At 46.7% G+C, this 19173-nt stretch overlaps 1 protein-coding gene across 1 annotated transcript in view; it reads left to right on the top strand.

The window, feature by feature from the left end:
* Positions 1 to 19173, top strand: part of USP43 (ubiquitin specific peptidase 43) — a gene marked incomplete at both ends in the record, with an annotated part of 55216 nt that overhangs the window by 24539 nt on the left and 11504 nt on the right. Inside the window, 10 exons of the mRNA XM_079724756.1 lie at positions 650 to 785; positions 2844 to 2979; positions 4272 to 4407; positions 6556 to 6667; positions 10213 to 10316; positions 11433 to 11510; positions 12307 to 12433; positions 12529 to 12880; positions 15485 to 15643; positions 16604 to 16768. Coding sequence (XP_079580882.1) covers positions 650 to 785; positions 2844 to 2979; positions 4272 to 4407; positions 6556 to 6667; positions 10213 to 10316; positions 11433 to 11510; positions 12307 to 12433; positions 12529 to 12880; positions 15485 to 15643; positions 16604 to 16768 — 1505 coding nt within the window. The remainder of the gene's footprint in view (positions 1 to 649; positions 786 to 2843; positions 2980 to 4271; positions 4408 to 6555; positions 6668 to 10212; positions 10317 to 11432; positions 11511 to 12306; positions 12434 to 12528; positions 12881 to 15484; positions 15644 to 16603; positions 16769 to 19173) is intronic.

Genomic DNA, 19173 nt, shown 5'->3' with positions numbered 1-19173 from the left:
TCAGTAGAAATGGTGCTTCACATTTTGAATTTTGATCTTTTCCCAGATGAGCAGTATGAGGTATGGTCCTCTCTTGTGAGGCTGGGCAGGGGAACACCACAGCTCCCAGTCCAGCCTGGTGATCACGAGGGTAAACAACCGATACACTGAAAATCACTGTTTTTCACTTTCCATATAGTATTCAATATATTACATGAGCGATTCAACGCTGTATTAGCACGGAAGCTTTGTGTTAGATGATTTGGCCCAACTGTAAGTTAATGTAAGTGTTCTGAGCACGTTCAAGGTAGGCGGGGCTAAGCTGTGATGGTTGGTAGTTTAGTTGTATGAAATGTATTTTCGATTTAAGATGTTTTCAATTTACAATGAATGGGTTTATCGGGATGTAATCCCATCATAAGTTGAGGAAGGTCTGTATTGTGATTCTTAATCAAATATCTTTTATTTTTAACTTGCTGGAAAAGTACACTCAGCTGAGACCCTTGGAGATTTGGCTCTCCACTGCCACCTGGTGACAGCATACCTAAAGGGCAATGACCCGACCAGGAAGCAGAGATTTGCCTAAGTGCTGAGCTTGACCCTTTATCAGTGATGGTGGCAACAATCCATGTCAGTCCTTTAAGGATGTGGCCTCCTTCCTATTTTCCAGATTCTTGAGCGTCACCTTGGTCTTCCCCTCTAAGAGCCAGCGGTTCCTGCGGGTTGGCCTGGCCGTGCCAATCCTCAGCACGGTGGCAGCCCTGAGGAAGATGGTTGCAGAGGAAGGTGGCATCCCTGTGGATGAGGTGTGATGGGGCCTGGTGATGGGATGATGGATGCTAACTGGGCCAGCTCTCTAGGGTGTTTAGGTTAATTTCTGGCTCCCGGTGACTCCTGAGTGGCTCCTGAGTTTCCGTTTGATTAATAGTCCCTGGTGTCTGTGCTGACGGGGCCTTGACCTCTCCCTGCATTTTCACAGAGTAACCAGAAAAGGATACCACCTTTGTTTTTCAGCTGAGTACCATTCTATGAACTTTATAGCTAATTTACTCCTCACCACCATCCTGTGAGGTAGATATTACAATTATCCTCATTTTAGCAGCAAGCACTGAGAAGTTGAGTGACTTGCCCAAGGTCACACAGCTGATAAGTGGCTGGGCCAGGATTTGAAATCAAATGCAGATGGTTTGATTTCACAACCACTATTCTATACTTTCACTCCCGAGAATATAAGCCAGGAGACTGAAGGGACAATAAATGAAATATAAGGAACTACTGAAGTAACTTCTGGTGTGTATATGAGAGAGGCAATTTGGAAGAGAGTGGGATGGACGTGCTCCAATTTTTTTTTTTTTTTTTTTTTTTAGCGTCTTGGTAAAGAGTTTGGATTCACTTGACTTTGGAGGGCAGACTCCTAACAGGGACCCCCATGAAAGGACAGGGTAGAAGTGATGGTGGTGAAAAGCAATGCAGTATGATGAGAAGGGCTCGCAGTGGGGTTCTACCTGTGATTCAGTCCCTTCTAGTTTTCTGACCTTGGACAAAGTAATTAGTCCTGTGTTTGTTTAACTGTAAAATGGAAATTTTACACTTCCCTGGTGACCTCGTGGGATTGTTTTCTAATTAAAGAGTATTTTTAACTTTTTTGTTAAGGAATAACATAGGTACAAGAAAGTGTCCATGTCTTAGGGTTATAACTTGAATTTTTGCATGCGTGTACATACATGTAACCACCATGATTCTTGAGGCTTTCCATCACCCCAGTGGTCTCCTTCCTGCCCCCACCCAGTCAATCCCTCTGACCTCTCTCACCATTTTAATGAGGATCTCAACTGGGGAAAAAAAATGTGTGTATCTTGCTTTGTAAACCCAAAGTGCTATATGGGAATCTATAGTGAGGGAGAGAGTAGGAGAGTGGGTGAGAGAGAGTCTTGGGGGAAAAAAATAGCAGGAATAAAAGATCAAAAGGGGAGAAGTGTAAGAGAGGTAGAGTTTGAAACTTTAAGAGAGTAAAAGGACTGTCAGGAATTTAAAAGGCGTGATGGGGACTTCCCTAGTGGTGCAGTGGTTAAGAATCTACCTGCCAATGCAGGGGACATGGGTTTGAGCCCTGGTCCAGGAAGATCCCACATGCCACGGAGCAGCTAAGCCCGGGTGCCACAACTACTGAGCCTGGGCTTCAAAACCCCCGAGCCACAACTGCTGAGCCTGCGTGCCACAACTACTGAAGCCCATGTGCCTAGATCCCATGCTCTGCAATAAGAGGATCCACCACAATGAGAAGCCCGTGCACCACAACGAAGAGTAGACCCCGCTCACCGCAACTAGAGAAAGCCTGCGCATAGCAACGAAGACCCAACACAGCCAAAAATAAATAAAAATAAAAAAGACTTATAGGGGACTTCCCTGGTGGCACAGTGGTTAAGAATCTGCCTGCCAATGCAGGGGACACGGGTTCGATCCCTGGTCCGGGAAGATCCCACATGCCGCAGAGCAACTAAGCCTGTGTGCCACAACTACTGAGCGTGCGCTCTAGAGCCCGCAAGCCACAACTACTGAAGCCCGCACCCTTGAGCCCTTGCTCCGCAATAAGAGAAGCCACAGCAATGGGAAGCCTGCAATCCACAACTACTGAAGCCCGCACCCTAGAGCCCTTGCTCCGCAATAAGAGAAGCCACAGCAATGAGAAGCCCGCGCACCGCAACCAGAGAAAGCCCATGCACAGCAACGAAGACTCAATGCAGCCAAAAATAAATAAATAAATATTAAAAAAAAAAAGACATAAATAAATAAATAAAAAGGCATGATGTGTTTGTTAAGTTCCCTTTGAGAAACTAGAGGAAAAGTGATCCTCCTCATTCCAGGTGATCTTGGTTGAACTTCATCCCAGTGGACTCCAGCGGTCTTTCTTTGATGAAGATGACTTGAATACTATTGCAGAAGGAGATAATGTGTATGCCTTCCAAGCCCCTCCATCACCTGGCCAGGAGATGCTCTCAGGTACAAGAGTGCTTTGCATAATTTTATTTGGAAATTATGAGTTATAGGTTGGAGAGGATACTCATTGGGTGCTAAGGCAAAAGACACTTAATTTTAGTACTTGGAAATATCAGGCTTATTTTCTCTGATATTTGTTGTACAGATGGTTGATTATAAAAGTTAATGAACTAAGACAGGGGTTCTTGAAGCCTTAGTATCAGAGCCACCTGGAGGTCTTGTTTAAACAGATGTCTGAGCCCTACCCACAGTGTTTTTGACTCCGTAGGCCAGGGGTGGGGCCGGAGAAATTACATGTCTAGCAAGTTCCCAGGTGATGCTGATGCTGCGGGTCCTGGGACCACATTTTGAGAACCACTATTCAGAATAGGTGCTGGGGTAATCTTTGTCTTCAGGACTCTTATGGTTCAAGGTCAGTGCCTGAAGTAAAACTGTTACAAACTGGAGCATAGATGGCCAAAGAGGTTATTAAATGACTTTTTGTTAACAGTCCCACTTCCCTATGTTAACTTTTCCTAAACTTTGGATAGGCAGAGATGGTCAGTTTCTGACAGCCTTTCATTGTAGGTCAGTATCCATTTTAGTCCAATTAGCCAGTCAGTAAGGCTCATATTTAGAGGACCTTGTGCCAGTGTTACACACATACCCCAGATGAATCCTATGCCCTGGACCATATCCTTGGCCAGCCTAGGTGGCAGGCAGGCTGTGGGAACCAAGTGTCTGCAGTTGCTCTGAGTCAACAGAGAGACTCTGGGCCTGGAACAGGACATTGACAGGCCCTGATTATGTGATAACTCAGTGAAATAGCCCTCATTTCAAATTCAATCACAGGACACATCTGTGCCTTAAAAGTAAAATTTCAGAGCTGACTGGAAATTGAGGATGGTCCAATTCCTCTACTTCCTCAACAATAAAGATTCTTACCTTCTCTCTGTACCCCTTACATTGGCGTTCTAAGACAGCGGATACTCTACAGCTCTCTGATCAAAGCATACAAGCAACCAAAATCATTTTGGTGTATTTTTCAGATTGGCTTTGAAAAGTATTAATTAAAATCCCTGCCTATACTTTAAAATTGGCTGACCACAACAGCAAATTCACTACCATGTATATCATCTTATACCAGGTGCCTGATGGAACAAGTGCCATGAACCTTAATATCACTTTCCCTGAAGCCCTCCAGTGTCTCCCAAGGGTGGTTAATGGATGATCAAAGAGAAGAGGGGCTAGAAGCCAGGGTTCTGACCCAGCGCAGCAGCTCCTTTAAGAACACAAATGTAATTCTCGCCCTTCAGCTCGTCCATCTGGTCTACCCATCTCCCCACGCTTGGCAGTCCGCGAGGGTCAGCGATTACCCCCGCCCGTCCACAGCGAGACCATGGTGCTAATCCTCTTCTGTAATTTGGTGGGCTCAGGGCAGCAGGCCAGCAGGTATGTTTAACTTCATCCTTCTTTTACATGATGTCTGGGTTGTGTCAACATGTACTTGGAATTTGCGCTAGAATAATTCTAATTTGAAAAAAATTAAACATCCATTCTGAAAGTTGATCAACAAGGAGTAGGGAGTAAGGTACTTGCTGATCAAGAGGATCAGAAATAACTGCCTTAAGCAGATGGCTAACATTGTCCTTAACAATTGAGCATCAGAGTTTTCCCTATTGGTTTTAGGAACAATGATTTTTGCTCTCACCATTATTTTATACTGTGTTGTAAGGCCTAGGCAGTGCAGTAAGACAAAGGAAAAAGAAACTGGCTATTGGAAAGAGGAGGTAAAATGATCACTATTTGCAAATTATATTATTTTCTATCCAGAAAACCAAGAACTTGAATGAAAGAGTTCAGGAAAGTGACTGGTTGCATAACAAATATACAAAACCAGATAGTTTTCTTATAGAATGCAAATAAAATGTTTAAAAGATATTACTCCAATGAAAAAATTTTAGATGGATAAAATGTTTGTAAAATTTATCTGGAAGAACAAACTCGTAAGAGTAGCCAGAAAATATTGGGGGCAGGAGAAAGAAGGAAGAGGGATTGTTCTAGTAAAACAGAATAAAGTTTTAATTATTAAAATATTGTGATATAGGCGGAAGAGTATACACTTAAATCAATGACACAGAACAGGTCAAGTGTACTTCAGTACTTGTTATATGATAAAAATGGTGTATTTCATAATAGTAAGGAGTGAATGAATTATTTAATACTAAGCATGGGCTAACTGATATTTTGCTTTCTTTTTATTTTAAATAATCAATTTTTTTACTCCCACCATAAATTCTCATGTATAAATTGATTGGAGAGGTAATTACAGAAAAGGAAACCATAAAATTACTTGAAGGTAATATAGGGGAATATTTATATCTTTGAGTTGGGGGCTATTTTAACACCTAAGGCAGGAGGCTATCAAGGAAAAGTCTAATGTTTTAAATACAGTTAAAATGCTAAGCTAAAAGCAAATTTGAAAGGCAAAGCACAAACGAAGAAAAATATTTACATCATGTGACAGCTGAAGGATGCATATCTGTCATATAAAACCTAGCTCTCAGATTAGGCAGAGACATAGTATCCTTTTAGTAAAATGAGCCACAGAGATGAACATTAATTTACAGAAGAAATACAGGCATAGGTTAAAATATTCAGCTTCATTAGTAGTAGAAGAAATTCTGATGGCAATAGCGAGATGCTATACTTAACCTTTCAGACTATTAAAAAACTTTAAAAAATTGATAATACTCATTCTGGGCAAGTGTCAAGAGAATGGGGCACATGCTTCACGGGTAAATTGGTGTGGCTTTTCTAGAGGGCAGGTTGGAAATAAATAGCTTTGGTCTTATTTCCACTTCTGGAACTTTATCCCAAAGAAACAATTAGTCATGTGCACCCAAAGGCGTAGGCAAAAGAACGTGTATAGTTCCTGCCATGAGCAAGCATTGCTTAAATAAAAAATTGGAAACAACCCAAATGCCTAGTAATAGAGGATAAGGTAAGTAAACCCGTCTGTCTATTCAACAATTGACGCCCAGTGCCCTTGCCCGTCCAGTGCACCAGCTCGTATTTGTGCTGTACTTTCGCGAAGTTAATTCAACAGTAGCACATTCTTACCCCATTGGATCTTCACGCAGCCTTGCAGGTGGGGCCAGAGAGCAGTCAAAGGTCAGTGATTTGTCCAGAGGCACCCAGGGCAGAGCTGGAATTGACAGCAGGCAGTCTGGGCACCACAAGCTCACTGCTGCGTGCTCATCGGATCGGGATATGGAAAACATTCCCAGCTGTGAGAATATTCCTGATACACAAAGCAATCGATGTGTCCACTGGGCTTACCTCTGCCTGGCTTTCCTCTGGGTCCTGTGTTCTCTTAGTCTGCTCTTTCTCTGGGGAAGGAGAGGGTTTCCCAGCCATCTCTTTACACTGCCATGTCTCCATTCATAATGAGGGTCTCAGATGGGCAATTTTGTATTGTGTTTTGTGCTCAACTCTTATCCAGTTGAGAGAAGCCAATGAGTAGAGCCAATGCTCTTGACTGTTGGGTATTGTTGGTTTTTCTTTTGCCGAAATAACCTCATTTCCTTGGATTTCCAGGTTTGGGCCACCTTTCCTGATTAGGGAAGACAGAGCCATCTCATGGGTCCAGCTCCATCAGTGCATTCTCAGCAAGGTCCGCTATCTCATGAAGAGCGAGGCTCCCATACAGGTCAGTGTGTCAGTGTGTGTGTGTGTGTGTGTGTGTGTGTGTGTGTGTGTGTGTGTGTGTGTTGTCGGGGGGTGGGGTGTGGAGAGAGGGGTGTAGGAATCTAGTGGTAGCTCAGGAGAGACAAGCATTTTCTGTCAATGACAGTGTTCCCACTGTCGTATCAAACAACTTTGATTTATATGCAAGAAAATAACTGTTTTATGGTGCGTGCTGTTCCTCTCTTTGTGGCATTACAAAATACGTTTCATGGACGGAGCTTTTGCTCGTTAAATCTTTCAAAACATCATTGGAAGAAAGAGTGGGATTTACATCATTCATCTCAGTTTTGTATATTTATGGCTTCCCATAGTTCTTCTTGGAGGGGAGCTTATTGTAATAAACTGTAACTTATACATTTGGATCAAAAATTTCAAGGGACTTGAGGTATAACTTCTGTGGAAAATTAAAATCGATGTTTATGTCCAAATATGAAAACCTAGGTATTACCACAATTTTGTCCAGTTTTCAAAAAACAGGTTAAAAACTCAAGGGGAAACACCTTTTTGCCTTGCTCACTTATTTATTCTCAGACTGGTAGTTTCCAAATAAAAACAACAAATTCTAAAACCATTCCTTTCAGCCCCGATAGTATCAGAAACTGTTCTTTTTTTTTTTTTTTTTGCGGTACGCGGGCCTCTCACTGTTGTGGCCTCCCCCGTTGCGGAGCACAGGCTCTGGACGCGCAGGCCCAGCGGCCATGGCCCACGGGCCCAGCCGCTCCGCGGCATATGGGATCCTCCCAGACCGGGGCACGAACCCGCATCCCCCGCATCAGCAGGCGGACCCCCAACCACTGCGCCACCAGGGAGGCCCCAGAAACTGTTCTGATGGCTGCTTGGCATAGAAGACTTTAACGTGTTTAGGGACATGTCAGTAGCCTCAGAATTTTGTTTTCCCCCAACTACACTCTAAGTAAGAACTTTTCATTTGGGGGATGTACCAAACATTTCAGAGGGATTTCTGCAGAGTTCTTCATAATTCATGTGCCTTCCTGCTTAGGGAAAACCATACATCTGACTCGGGATTCACACGAGATACCAGTTTGTTTAAGACCTTTTCTACATTTGCACCAAATCTTTATCTCCAAAGGATTTTTGCTTCATGAACTGCCCAGCAGATGTGCCGTGGTGCCCAAATTAGAAACTCGAACTTCTCCCCAAGTAGGTCAGAATATCTAGTAATAGCTTTAGCTTTCCCCAAACCCCGTGCTCCTGGCTGTTGAGAGTGGATGAAATGGCTTTCATGCAAACGTTGAACTCAGCTGTTCTTATTCTCCCCCTGGTCTCCCATGTGCTTTTGCCTCTGCATCTCTCCAGTCATTTCAATTTTAGAGACCGATGAAGCAGTCAGTGGGGCCTGCAAAATTCTAATACAGGCAACCTCCAACTCAGCTACGGCCGCTTGTCCATAGATACATTGACAAATGTGTGGATGCCCATGGTTTTATGTAAGAATAATGTGTTCTAAGTGGTTGTGAGGCTCCCAGGTTAGCTCACCCATCTAACCCATAGGCTTTTATATTTTGGTTTTTGTTGTTGTTGTTGTTTTGGCCACTCTGCGTGGCTTGTGGCATCTTAGTTCCCCGACCAGGGATCGAACCCTGGCCCCAGCAGTGAAAGCGCCGAAGCCTAACCACCTGACCGCCAGGGAATTCCCAAGGCTTTTATATTTTGAAGAGTTTGAAAAGAATTTGAAAGGAATTGGTAATAATTTGGAAAGAATCCTGTCAGCCTTCTCAACATTGAACCAAAGAGATTAAAAGCAGTGAACATATATTGAAGGTTCCAAAGTGAATTTCCCTAGCCAAGAATGAAGGACAGGAAAATGTCTCTTACAAAAATGACCAATTTGCTGGATAGGATTAATTTGCATGAATTATGAAGAAAAGAGATTGATCATTGCCTAGGAATTTTTCTGGTTCCTTTGTAAATTTTCTTTGTGGGCAGGCAGGGTGAGCTGCTTCTATGCAGTGTAGGTGCCTTATTGTGTTGCCATCCAAACAGCAAGGCTCCATTAGGGGTGTCAGGAAAAAGAGCTTTCCCCCCCAGATTTAACTAACTTCTCCTTGGGAAGTACACCCTCGCATGGCCAGCCCTGAATCCAAGCCCCTGAAGTCAGCTTGCTTCCAGCCATCAGTTTTGTGTTTGTTGAAGCGGCAGGTCAGCTAGAGTGTAGGTATAGTCCAGTGAGGCGTCCACACTCCCCAAATGTCACACTTATTGCCCCTCCCCCCATCAGCTGCCACAGCCCAGGAATCGGCTCACAGCTCCCTGACTGAGTATGTTTTGGGTCACACGGTCTTTGCCCTGTTCCTGTTTCTTTGAATTATAATGTTTTCCCTCTCTTCTCCTGCCTGAATTCAACCTACATTTCATTAGTGTTTTTTAAGTACAGATTTCTGCCACTTATCTTTGCCAGAGTTTGTAAGAACATTTCATTTTTTTCTAGTTGTGACCAAGGTCATCAGTGACAATTTTAAGAACTGTATTTCCATTGCTTGAAGAGACCATTGATTTTTTTTTTTTTTAGACATTGTGGTAAAATGTATGTAATGTGTATTGTAACCGTTCACAAATGTACATTAATTATATTCACCATGCTGCATAACCATCACCACTATACTCCCCAGATTTTTCACCATACCCACAAAAATTATACCCATTAAATAACAACTCCCTGTTGCCCCAACCCCTAGCCCGTGAGAACCTCCATTCTACTTTCTGTCTCTATGAATTTGGCTACTCTAGGGACCTCATATAAATAGAATCATACAATATTTGCCCTCCTCTGTCTGGCTTATTTCACTAAGCAAAATATTTTCAAGGTCCATCCATGTTGTATCATGCATCTGAATTTTCTTCCTTTTGAAGGTTGAGTAATATTCCATTGTGCATATAAACCACATTTTGTTTATCCACCCATCTGTTGATGGATACTTGGGTTGCTTCTACCTGTTGACTATTGTGAATAAGGCTGTTTAAGGCTCACTTCAACTTCAGAAAAGTTAAAATAGAATAACAACATAGGTGGTATTTCTTTTATGCAGCTTATTTTGACATGTATAAATACTTATTTAGCATTTGAGACGTAAAATGTACACTAACTTGCTTTTAGATAATTGCCTCATTTTGGTAATCTGGTGATGATAATAATCATCTTAATAAAGTAAATTAGCGTTAATAATTAATGAACAGAATTGGTTTAATTCCCCATTAACTGTGCCAACATTTGCTCCAATTAAACCTGTGTTATTTTAAATCACTGTGTTCATTGTTTTGGAGAATTTAACGTGTTACACGGTATTAGATCACTATGTTAAAAGGTATAGGGTGTATCTTCTAAAAAAACTGAAGCCTTTATATCTCTGGATTTGAAATAATTATTAAGGGTGTATCCAAAATACACTATAAGAAAAAGCTTACATTTTTTGAGTAACTTCTTTGCACTTAACCATCTGATTCACACCAACATGTGGGATGACCTGCTTCCTGTTCTCGGCCTGGCAGAACCTGGGGTCACTGTTCTCCATCCGGGTTGTGGGGCTGTCCCTGGCCTGCAGCTACTTGTCCCCAAAGGACAGCCAGCCCCTCTATCACTGGGCAGTTGACAGGTAAGGGGATGTTCCAGACGTGGTAAGAGAATGCATATGTTCCTACCTGACTAGACTCCTTCAAGGCTGTGTATCAGTAAGACTTATGACAATCTTAGCTGCCCTTGGTCTTCAGCACCAGTGCCTGGGTTAGGTCCTTATACACATTCTGTGCTTTCAACCCTCATGTCTAGAGCGGGACTGACGGCCACTTCAGAGATGGGGAGACACTGAGGTTCCCAATGATTAGTGAATTTACGCACATTCACGCGGCTGGTTAAGGACTGTGTACTTCCGTGAACTCAAAACCTGTTTTTGAATCATCTTGGTGACAGTTAGGGACGCATGTGACATCTCCACTTTTTTCTTGCAGTACATTCAAAACTTTCTTTTAGGTGCAGACCCTCCTGTCTGTCACTCGTATATATGCGTCTTGGTTTGTTTTTTTTTTTTGGCTACGCCGCGCGGCTTGCAGGATCTTAGTTCCCTGACCAGGGATCGAACCCATGCCCCATGCAGTGGAAGCATGGAGCCCTAACCACTGGACCTCCAGGGAAGTCCCCATATGTGTCTTGTTGATTTCACATCTTCCACTCTCTCCTTGTCCTGTCTCTTCCACATTAAGGCCAGACAACCTCTTCTGAAATGGGCTGAGCCCAAGCAGCTGGAAACAGCGATGGGTTGATTCACACTGAGGTTTTCTGGGTGTGGGAGGGTCTGGAAGGGGAAGACCTTTTAGGTCGTGGAGGTGGACAGGAAGGTGCTCCTTTCACTGTGCAGTGGAGGAAAACCTAGCAGCTCATTTGAGGCATCATCGGAACTGGGTATTTGCTGAGGACGTTCAAGCAGAACGGCCTCCTCGACACTGAGAAGATGGCTGGGGCTGCAGTGGGAGGGCTGAGTCGTGGCCTTGCAGCCACCAAATCCTCGGAGCTCGCCAGCTCCCAGGGGAGCAAGGACAGAGTCTTCAGGGGTAGATTGAGGACCAAGTCTTCTGCAGACAGCACCTCCCCAGACCCCCGACCTCAGTTTCCGTGCAGCTTTGGACATTTCTGTTGGGAACATCAGTCCTGGGGGGGAAGGAGAGAGTGGGAAGCAGCCTCCATGCCTTTGATGGGCTCCCTGTTCTCTCATCAGGGCTCTGCACCTCAGGAGGCCGGGAGGCCCCCCGCACATCAAACTGGCCGTGGAGTGGGACAGTGGCACCAAGGAACAGTGAGTCCAGCAGAGCCCAGCTCTGGCAGAGGAGACAGGGCCTGTCCGTGCAAATGGACCTTCCTGTGCCAGTTCCCCTGATGTGACAGTGGGGTGTATGATGCTCCCCCGGATGCCGTGTGGCCCATTCCTCAGAGAAGCCCCAATGGCAATTGTCTGTATATAAACAACAGCGACAGGAGTAGTAATAACGATGGCTGTGGGTGGTGTGAGTGGTGGTAACAGTCACAGTTGGAAATGGTGAGGTGACACTTACCCACTCACCCTGTGCCAGCCACTGCTCCGAGCACTTTACATCCATGCAGTTTATTTCATGCATCAGTTCCTGTGCGGTAGGTCCGACCCGAATCCACATCATCAGATGTGGAAACTGAGGCACAGAGAGGTTAAACGGTTGCTCAGTGTCACACAGCCTGTGCCTGGCAGAGCCGGGCTTTGAACCCAGACTGTCGCCTCAAGTCCATGCGCTTAATCACTCAGCTTGGCTGCTTCTCTAACACCGAGTGCATCTGCCCGACTTCGGGAAAGGACACTGTTCAGGCCGGCGAGTGTTTATTAATCTCCTACTAGGTGCCGGGCCCTGCACCACGACATGAAACAAAAATGAGTAAGCCAAGGGCTCGGTCCCTCTCTGGGTCCGTGGGGGGGTCTGAGAAGTCCAGTAAAAGCGAGTGGGTGCCCCGGGAGTCCTGGGAAGGGGGCCTTTGCCTCCCGGGCAGATGCTTTGCACCCCGTTAGCTGGGAGTAGGGCCCCCTCAGGGGTGAGACCCCACGTGGCCTCTGTCTGCTCCTGCAGCCTGTTCGGGAGCATCCAGGAGGAGCGGGTCCAGGACGCGGACAGCGTGTGGCGGCAGCAGCAAGCCCACCAGCAGCAAAGCTGCACCCTGGACGAGTGTTTCCAGTTCTACACCAAGGAGGAGCAGGTCCCGCTCTGGGGGTCCACGCCCCTTCCGGCCCGGGGAGGGTCACGACCCCGGGGCGGGGGAGTGGCTGACGGTCCCGGTGGCTTCCCTTCCAGCTGGCGCAGGACGATGCGTGGCGGTGTCCCCACTGCCAGGCCCTGCAGCAGGGCGTGGTGAAGCTGAGCCTGTGGACCCTGCCCGACATCCTCATCATCCACCTCAAACGGTTCTGCCAAGTGGGCGAGAGGAGAAACAAGCTCTCCACGCTGGTGAAGTTCCCGCTCGCCGGCCTCGACATGGCTCCCCATGTGGCCCAGAGAAGCACGGGCCCCAAGGCTTCCCCGGACCCCTGGCCTCCTTCCTGGAAGCAGCCGGCCTGCCTGCCCACCAGCTACCCACCAGACTTCCTGTACGACCTGTACGCGGTCTGCAACCACCACGGCAGTTTGCAAGGTGGGCATTACACAGGTGAGCCTGCCTCACGGCCCGTGGCTGCGGCCCGGGCCTCCAGGTGCCCGGGGAAGGGGCACCCCTGGGATGCTGAGCTCGCTCGGGCACTCGGCACCAGCTGACCCCTGACCTGGCGCACACCGGGCACCTGCCGTGGGTGGGGTGGTGGCGTCTGGTCCAAGCGTCGAGCGGAGTTCCGTGGGGGGCTGGAATAGAAAATTAGTTATAGCCCGAGTTTTTGACTGTGTCGGATACCAGAGGGTAGCTCTTGGAACCCAGAGAGTGCCATTTATCCACGTCTGTGATTCAACACAGGGACTCCTACTTATCAGATTTTTTTTTTTTTTTTTTCCCGGTACGTGGGCCTCTCACTGCTGCGGCCTCTCCCGTTGCGGAGCACAGGTTCCGGACGCGCAGGCTCAGCGGCCATGGCTCACGGGCCTAGCCGTCCCGCGGCACGCGGGATCCTCTCAGACCGGGGCACGAACCCGTGTAGACCGGGGCACGAACCCGTGTCCCCTGCATCGGCAGGTGGACCCTCAACCACTGCGCCACCAGGGAAGCCCCAGATTTGGTATTTTTTATTTCTACGGGCTACCTTTAATTGTTAACGCCTCGGAGGAACTTGGAGAGAATGAAGGCTGGAAGGACAGAAACAAAGAGCTTGGCAGCTCGTTCAGTTGTTCATAATCGTGTACCTTGGTCTCTTCTACAATAATATAAAGTATTTCATTTTTGAAAAAATGCTTGAAAATATTTCATTTTTTTGAAAAATGCTCTATTCCTAGTGTACTAATGAACCTGCAATTTGGAAAGCACCAGACTATAAAAATCCAGGATCATCACTCATTCATTCATTGAGCAAATATTTATGAAGTCCCATTCTATGCCAAACCCTGGGCTAGGTGCTGGAGTCTCAGTGGTGAACAAGACAGATAGGAGTCCTGCCCTCATGGGACTAATTTCAGACACAGAAAATAAAAAGGTGCTTGTCCCTTTAGTACTTTCCCTACTTGGTATCATGAAAAGGTGATTGGTTGATGTGTCTGAGATACAGATAAGGCCTCCCTGAGGATGTTACCTTTAGGTCAAGAGCTGAAGGCTGAGGTGGAACTAGCTGTGTGAATAATGGGAGGAAGACATGGGCAGAGCTACTAGCCTGTGTGAAGGCCCTGAGGTGGAGTTTGCGTGTTTAAGAATTGATGAAAGCCTGTTGTGGCTGAAGGGGAAAGTGACATAAGATGGGGCTGGGTCCGAAGGCCCTGTGGGCCACGGACAAGAGTTTGCACTTTTTTCAGAGGGTGATGGGAAGCCATTAAAGGTTTTAGGCAAGAGGAATAAAGACATAATCTAGTTCACAAACTGAGGTCTTAGCTCGAGCAGAGAATTGGGTAGAGCAAGAGTGGAAGTGGGGGGCTTCCCTGGTGGCGCAGTGGTTGAGAGTCCGCCTGCCGATGCAGGGGACACGGGTTCGTGCCCCGGTCTGGGAGGATCCCGCGTGCCGCGGAGCGGCTGGGCCTGTGAGCCATGGCCGCTGAGCCTGCGCGTCCGGAGCCTGCGCGTCCGGAGCCTGCGCTCCGCAGCGGGAGAGGCCACAGCAGTGAGAGGCCCGCGTACCGCAAAAAAAAAAAAAAAAAAAAAAAAAAAAAAAAAGAGTGGAAGTGGGAATTCCAGTTAGGAGGAAGTTTCTGGGGCTCAAGTGAGAGATGGTGTTGGCTGGGACTTGGGTGATGACAGGGTATTCAAGACATATTTTGGAAAGAGGATCAGTGAGACTGGCTTTTGGACTCAGCGTGGGGTGGAAGAGAAAAGGAGGGGCAGAGATGAACTTCTCCGTGCCTGCCTTGGGCTGGTGCAGGAGCCAGCAAAGTGTGGCTTGTGGGCCACATCCAGTCTGGCACCCATATCTGTACAGCCCATGAGTTAAAAATGGTTTTTACATTTTAAAAAGTGGTTTAAAAAAACCCAACCAAAACAACAAGAATACATGGCAGAGACCGTATGTGGCCATCAGGGACCTGCAGAGCCTAAAACATTGTCTGTTTGGCCCATTACAGAAAAAGGTTGGCTGACTTCCGAATTACGGTTATGGAATAGTTATGGAGCCATTTACTGAGGTGTGGAGGGAAAGGAGAGGACTTTTTCTCGTACTTGTTTAGAAGGTGGTGAGAATCTTATTTATGAACATTTTCTTAAATGTTTGACTGCAGTTCTTAGGTAGGAAAGAAGTGTACCATAATCCCAACTGCATATTTTTCCTTGCATACTGAATCAGAGACATGCATTTTCAAGGTCCTCAAAAGAATGGGGGTGAACACTGGCCTTATTGCCTGGGACTCCCATAAATATTATAAATCGGGACTCCCTCTTAGTGGAGATTTTGCCTGAACAAGCTCTACAACGTAAGGATTCAGCTTGGGTGGTAACAGCTCACTTGATCAGTGAGCATCTGGGTGTGTAACTGGTGATCCTTGCTGATTCTGCCCCATTCATTTCTGGCTAAAAATGGTCCAGTGTTTCTCATTCTATTACAAACGTCCGTTTTTCAGCCATGCCAGTGGGAAATGTCTTCCTGCCTTGGGGGGCTCCAATAATGGGGACTTGGGGTTTGGACCTTCGCAGCCTACTGCCGGAACTCTCTGGATGGCCAGTGGTACAGTTATGACGACAGCACGGTGGAACCGCTTCTAGAAGATGAGGTCAATACGCGAGGGGCTTACATCCTGTTTTACCAGAAGAGAAACAGCATCCCTCCCTGGTCAGCCAGCAGCTCCATGAGAGGTAGGTTTTGCTGGTCCTTACAGGAGAGGGGAGGATTGGGAATGGGGAGGATGCTCTATCAAACATCGAGGACCGGGAGAGGTCGGCAAGGATCTGAAAGAGGAAGCTTCGCTGCTACAGAGCGTGTAGAGCCCTACAGACTAGTGTCCCATTTGCAAGGACGTGGGAGGGACATACTGAAATGCAAGAAAGGGAAAAGGAATAAGATTTTGTATCTGTGGCAGGTGGCTCTTGGGAGCATGGGATTCCATATTTCCACTCTCACCCATATCGAGCCAGATCTTAATTAAGCTTGTGTAGTATAACCCTGCATCAGTCCCGGTAGAAAGGGAAGAGCAGTTATTAGGGATGAGGGGCCTTAATAGGAAATAGCTACTTAACCACACCCCAGAGATACGTTTATTAGACAACCTCACACTTGCTTGGCAGTCTGGAGATGGAAAAAAAGGGTCAAAACGGACCTTTTGGTATGACAGATTTCACTCTGCAAACTAGCCATCCTTACTTTGGAGCGAAAGAACATTTTTTAAAAAATGACTCAGATCTTCTGCGCCCAGATTGTTGGAAAATGGCCAAGTAAGACCAAGATGCCCCAGCAGGTCTAAACCCACCGTAATGCAAAGTCTGCCTTCTTTTCACAGAAGGTAGATGTGGCGAGAGTGAAAAACATGCCACATTTAGAAAACTGGACTTTGCGACCAGTAATTTCACGAAAAGCCTTTCAGTTCTCATCAACACTCTGTCCTCTCTGTGCCCGAGTGCCTTTCCCTAAATGTGTAGGCTTGGTCTCATGGTTCGTCAGTTATAGGTTCTCCTCCAGAGATTCAGTCTCGTTTCTGTAATTCTACTCTGGTTCTGTAGCTCCGGGCTCGGGGATGGGAATCGGGCCGTGAGAGGTGCCCGGGGGTCCCCGAAGGTTGGAGTTAGGTCCAGCCTGCCCTCTCTGTGCTCCTTCTGCAGGTTCCACCAGTTCCTCCCTGTCCGATCACTGGCTCCTCCGGCTTGGAAGCAGTGATGGTAGCAGGAGGGGCAGCCTGCTGTCCTGGAGCTCCACCCCCGGCCCTGCCCGGCCCCAGCTGCCTGGGCCAGCCTTCTGCACCAAGAGCCTCCCCAGCCAAGGAAAGGGTACGTTCGATCACGGTTAAACTTGCTGATCTTACTTTCATTTTCTGTAACGACCGTCACTCCTCAACTTTAGGAAGGTGCTGGCACTTCATGGCTCGGAGTGTGTAGAGTCCCTTGGTACGAGAGGTTTATTTATTTCCCAAATCGGGGCTCTCAGGACCTGGCCCGCCCCCTGCCCACTACCCTCTGGCTGCAGCTACCTTCTTTCTGTGCTCCCTGGAGCTGACCATCTAAAGGGGGCCGACAACACGTCAACGAGTGAATGAATTTCATGACGGGATGTAAAGCAGGGATAAGGGCGAAGAGGTAAATCATCAAGGGAAGAAGGTATCTAGGCCAGGGGTGGGGGAGAAGGGATGCAGAGGGCCCGTTAGGTAGGGCGGGTGGGGAAGGCCTTTCCGAGGAGGTGAGTTTGGAGCAGAGGCCTGAGTGCGAGTGAGTCATGTAAAGTCTGGGCGTGTGCTCCGCGCTATCAGGGTGAGGGCTGTGAGGTGGGAGTGAGCGTGGGATGGGGGGTAGGGGGGTGCAGGAGAGACCAGAGCTGCGGCCAGAGCACAGTGAATGAGGAGGAGAGTGATAGGAGGTAGGTGGGAGCGTGCCTTTGGCACATGGTACCAAGTTTGCATTGTATTCCAATTGCGGGGGTGGCTGGGAGCTACTGGGAAATTTGAGCAGCAAGTAATCAATCTGATACTTTTACAGAGCCTACTTTGGCTGCTGTGTGAATGCATCACAGGAGGGGTAAGGAGCCAGAAGGCCAGCTGGGAGGTCTGGCTGTGGTTTTCCAGGCGAGAGCGGGTGGTGGCTTGGATTAGTGGGTTAGGTACGAGGTGGTCAGATTCGGGGTATATTTGAAGATAGAGCTAACAGGATTTGCTGGTTTGGGGTGTGAGGGAGAGAGGAACCTAGGAGGACTCTTTGCTTGGTGTCTACATAACTAGGTGACCCGTAGTAGTACAGTTCATGAGATGGGAAGGGCTTGGTTGGCTAGGCTGCAGGGTCAATTTTAGAGGGAAATCAAATGTTTGACATGGTCATTTTGAGACTCCGGTAAGACATCCAAATCAAGATGATAACCAAGGAGTGGAGAAAAGTATTTGAGGGTCATCAGCACACGGATGGAGTTTAAAGCCACGGGGCTGGCTGAGCTCTCGTAGGGAAATTATACAGATAGAAACAAGTAAAGACCTAAGACCAGCCCTGGAGCTCTCCTACGTCTAGAGGTTGAGCAAAGGCAGAGAGAACAGCAAAGAAACAGAGAAGGAGTGGCCTGTGAAATAGGAAGAAAACTGGGCAAACATGGGTCACAGATGCAAAAAAGGGGAATCTTTCAAGGAGGACGAAGCCAACTGTGTCACATACTGTTGAGAGGCGGAGTAGGATGAAGATGGGTACGTGACCATCGGGCTGGAAGGTCACCAGTGACTTGCCAAGAGCATCTATCATGGTTTGGAAAGAATGGAAGCTGTCAGTAACAGGTGGAAAAGAGACTGGGTTAAAGAATTGACAGTGGATATGGGTCCCATCAAAGACTGTGATTAAAGAGGCAGTAGCTGCAGAGGAACGTGGGCTGACAGCACTTTGGGGTTTTCTTTGCCAAATAAGAAATAATGGAGCATGTTAGCATTCAGATGGTCCCGACTAGAGGGAAAATGTGATGATCATGCAGGAGGTAGAGGCAATAACTACAGAAACAAACGTTTTCATAAAAACACGTGTGTGTCTGTCTGTCTGTGTATCTTTAGCCTCTGTGTTCCTTCCATCAGAAAGTGGCAGCACATTCTAATTACTTTTAGTTTCCATGTTTCCTGTTAGCTCCTGATTTGGTTTTTTAAATAAAAAAATTTTAATTGAAGTACCACGTATATACAGTAAAGTGTACTGATCACAAGTGTACATCTGATGAATTATCATACAACATACCCATGTAACTATCACTGAGATTAAGCAATAGAAAGTTCTAGGTCATCTCTACCTCCCCCACCCCACCCCCATATCCTTCTCAATCTTTACTGTTTCCCTTCTTTCCAGCAGGAAGTATTATTCTGACTTCTAACACATTGGTTAGTTTTGCCTCTTTGGAAACTTTATGTAAATGGAGTCACATTCTTTTTTCTTTGACTTCTTTTGTTCAACATTATATTGGTGAGATGTATATTTGTGGTACGTATCAGTGCTTTTTTCATTTTATTCCATTTGTCAGAAAAAAAAAAAACAAAAAAACGCAAACCAACCCAAAACAACTCAGACACATAAAGTTTGTTACCGAGTCCAAGCTTGTACTGCTCACCGCATGACAGGCCAATAAATCAAGAGACATAGTGTTGGCGCAAGGAATAGCGACTTTATTTGGAAAGCCAGCAGGCCGAGAAGATGATGGGTTCGTGCCCCAAAGAACCATCTAC

Source organism: Hyperoodon ampullatus, assembly GCF_949752795.1.
Source record: "Hyperoodon ampullatus genome assembly, chromosome: 19".
Taxonomy (NCBI): Eukaryota; Metazoa; Chordata; class Mammalia; order Artiodactyla; family Ziphiidae; genus Hyperoodon; species Hyperoodon ampullatus.
The sequence above is the reverse complement of the archived record's forward strand: the minus strand, read 5'-3'. Positions and strand labels throughout refer to the sequence as shown.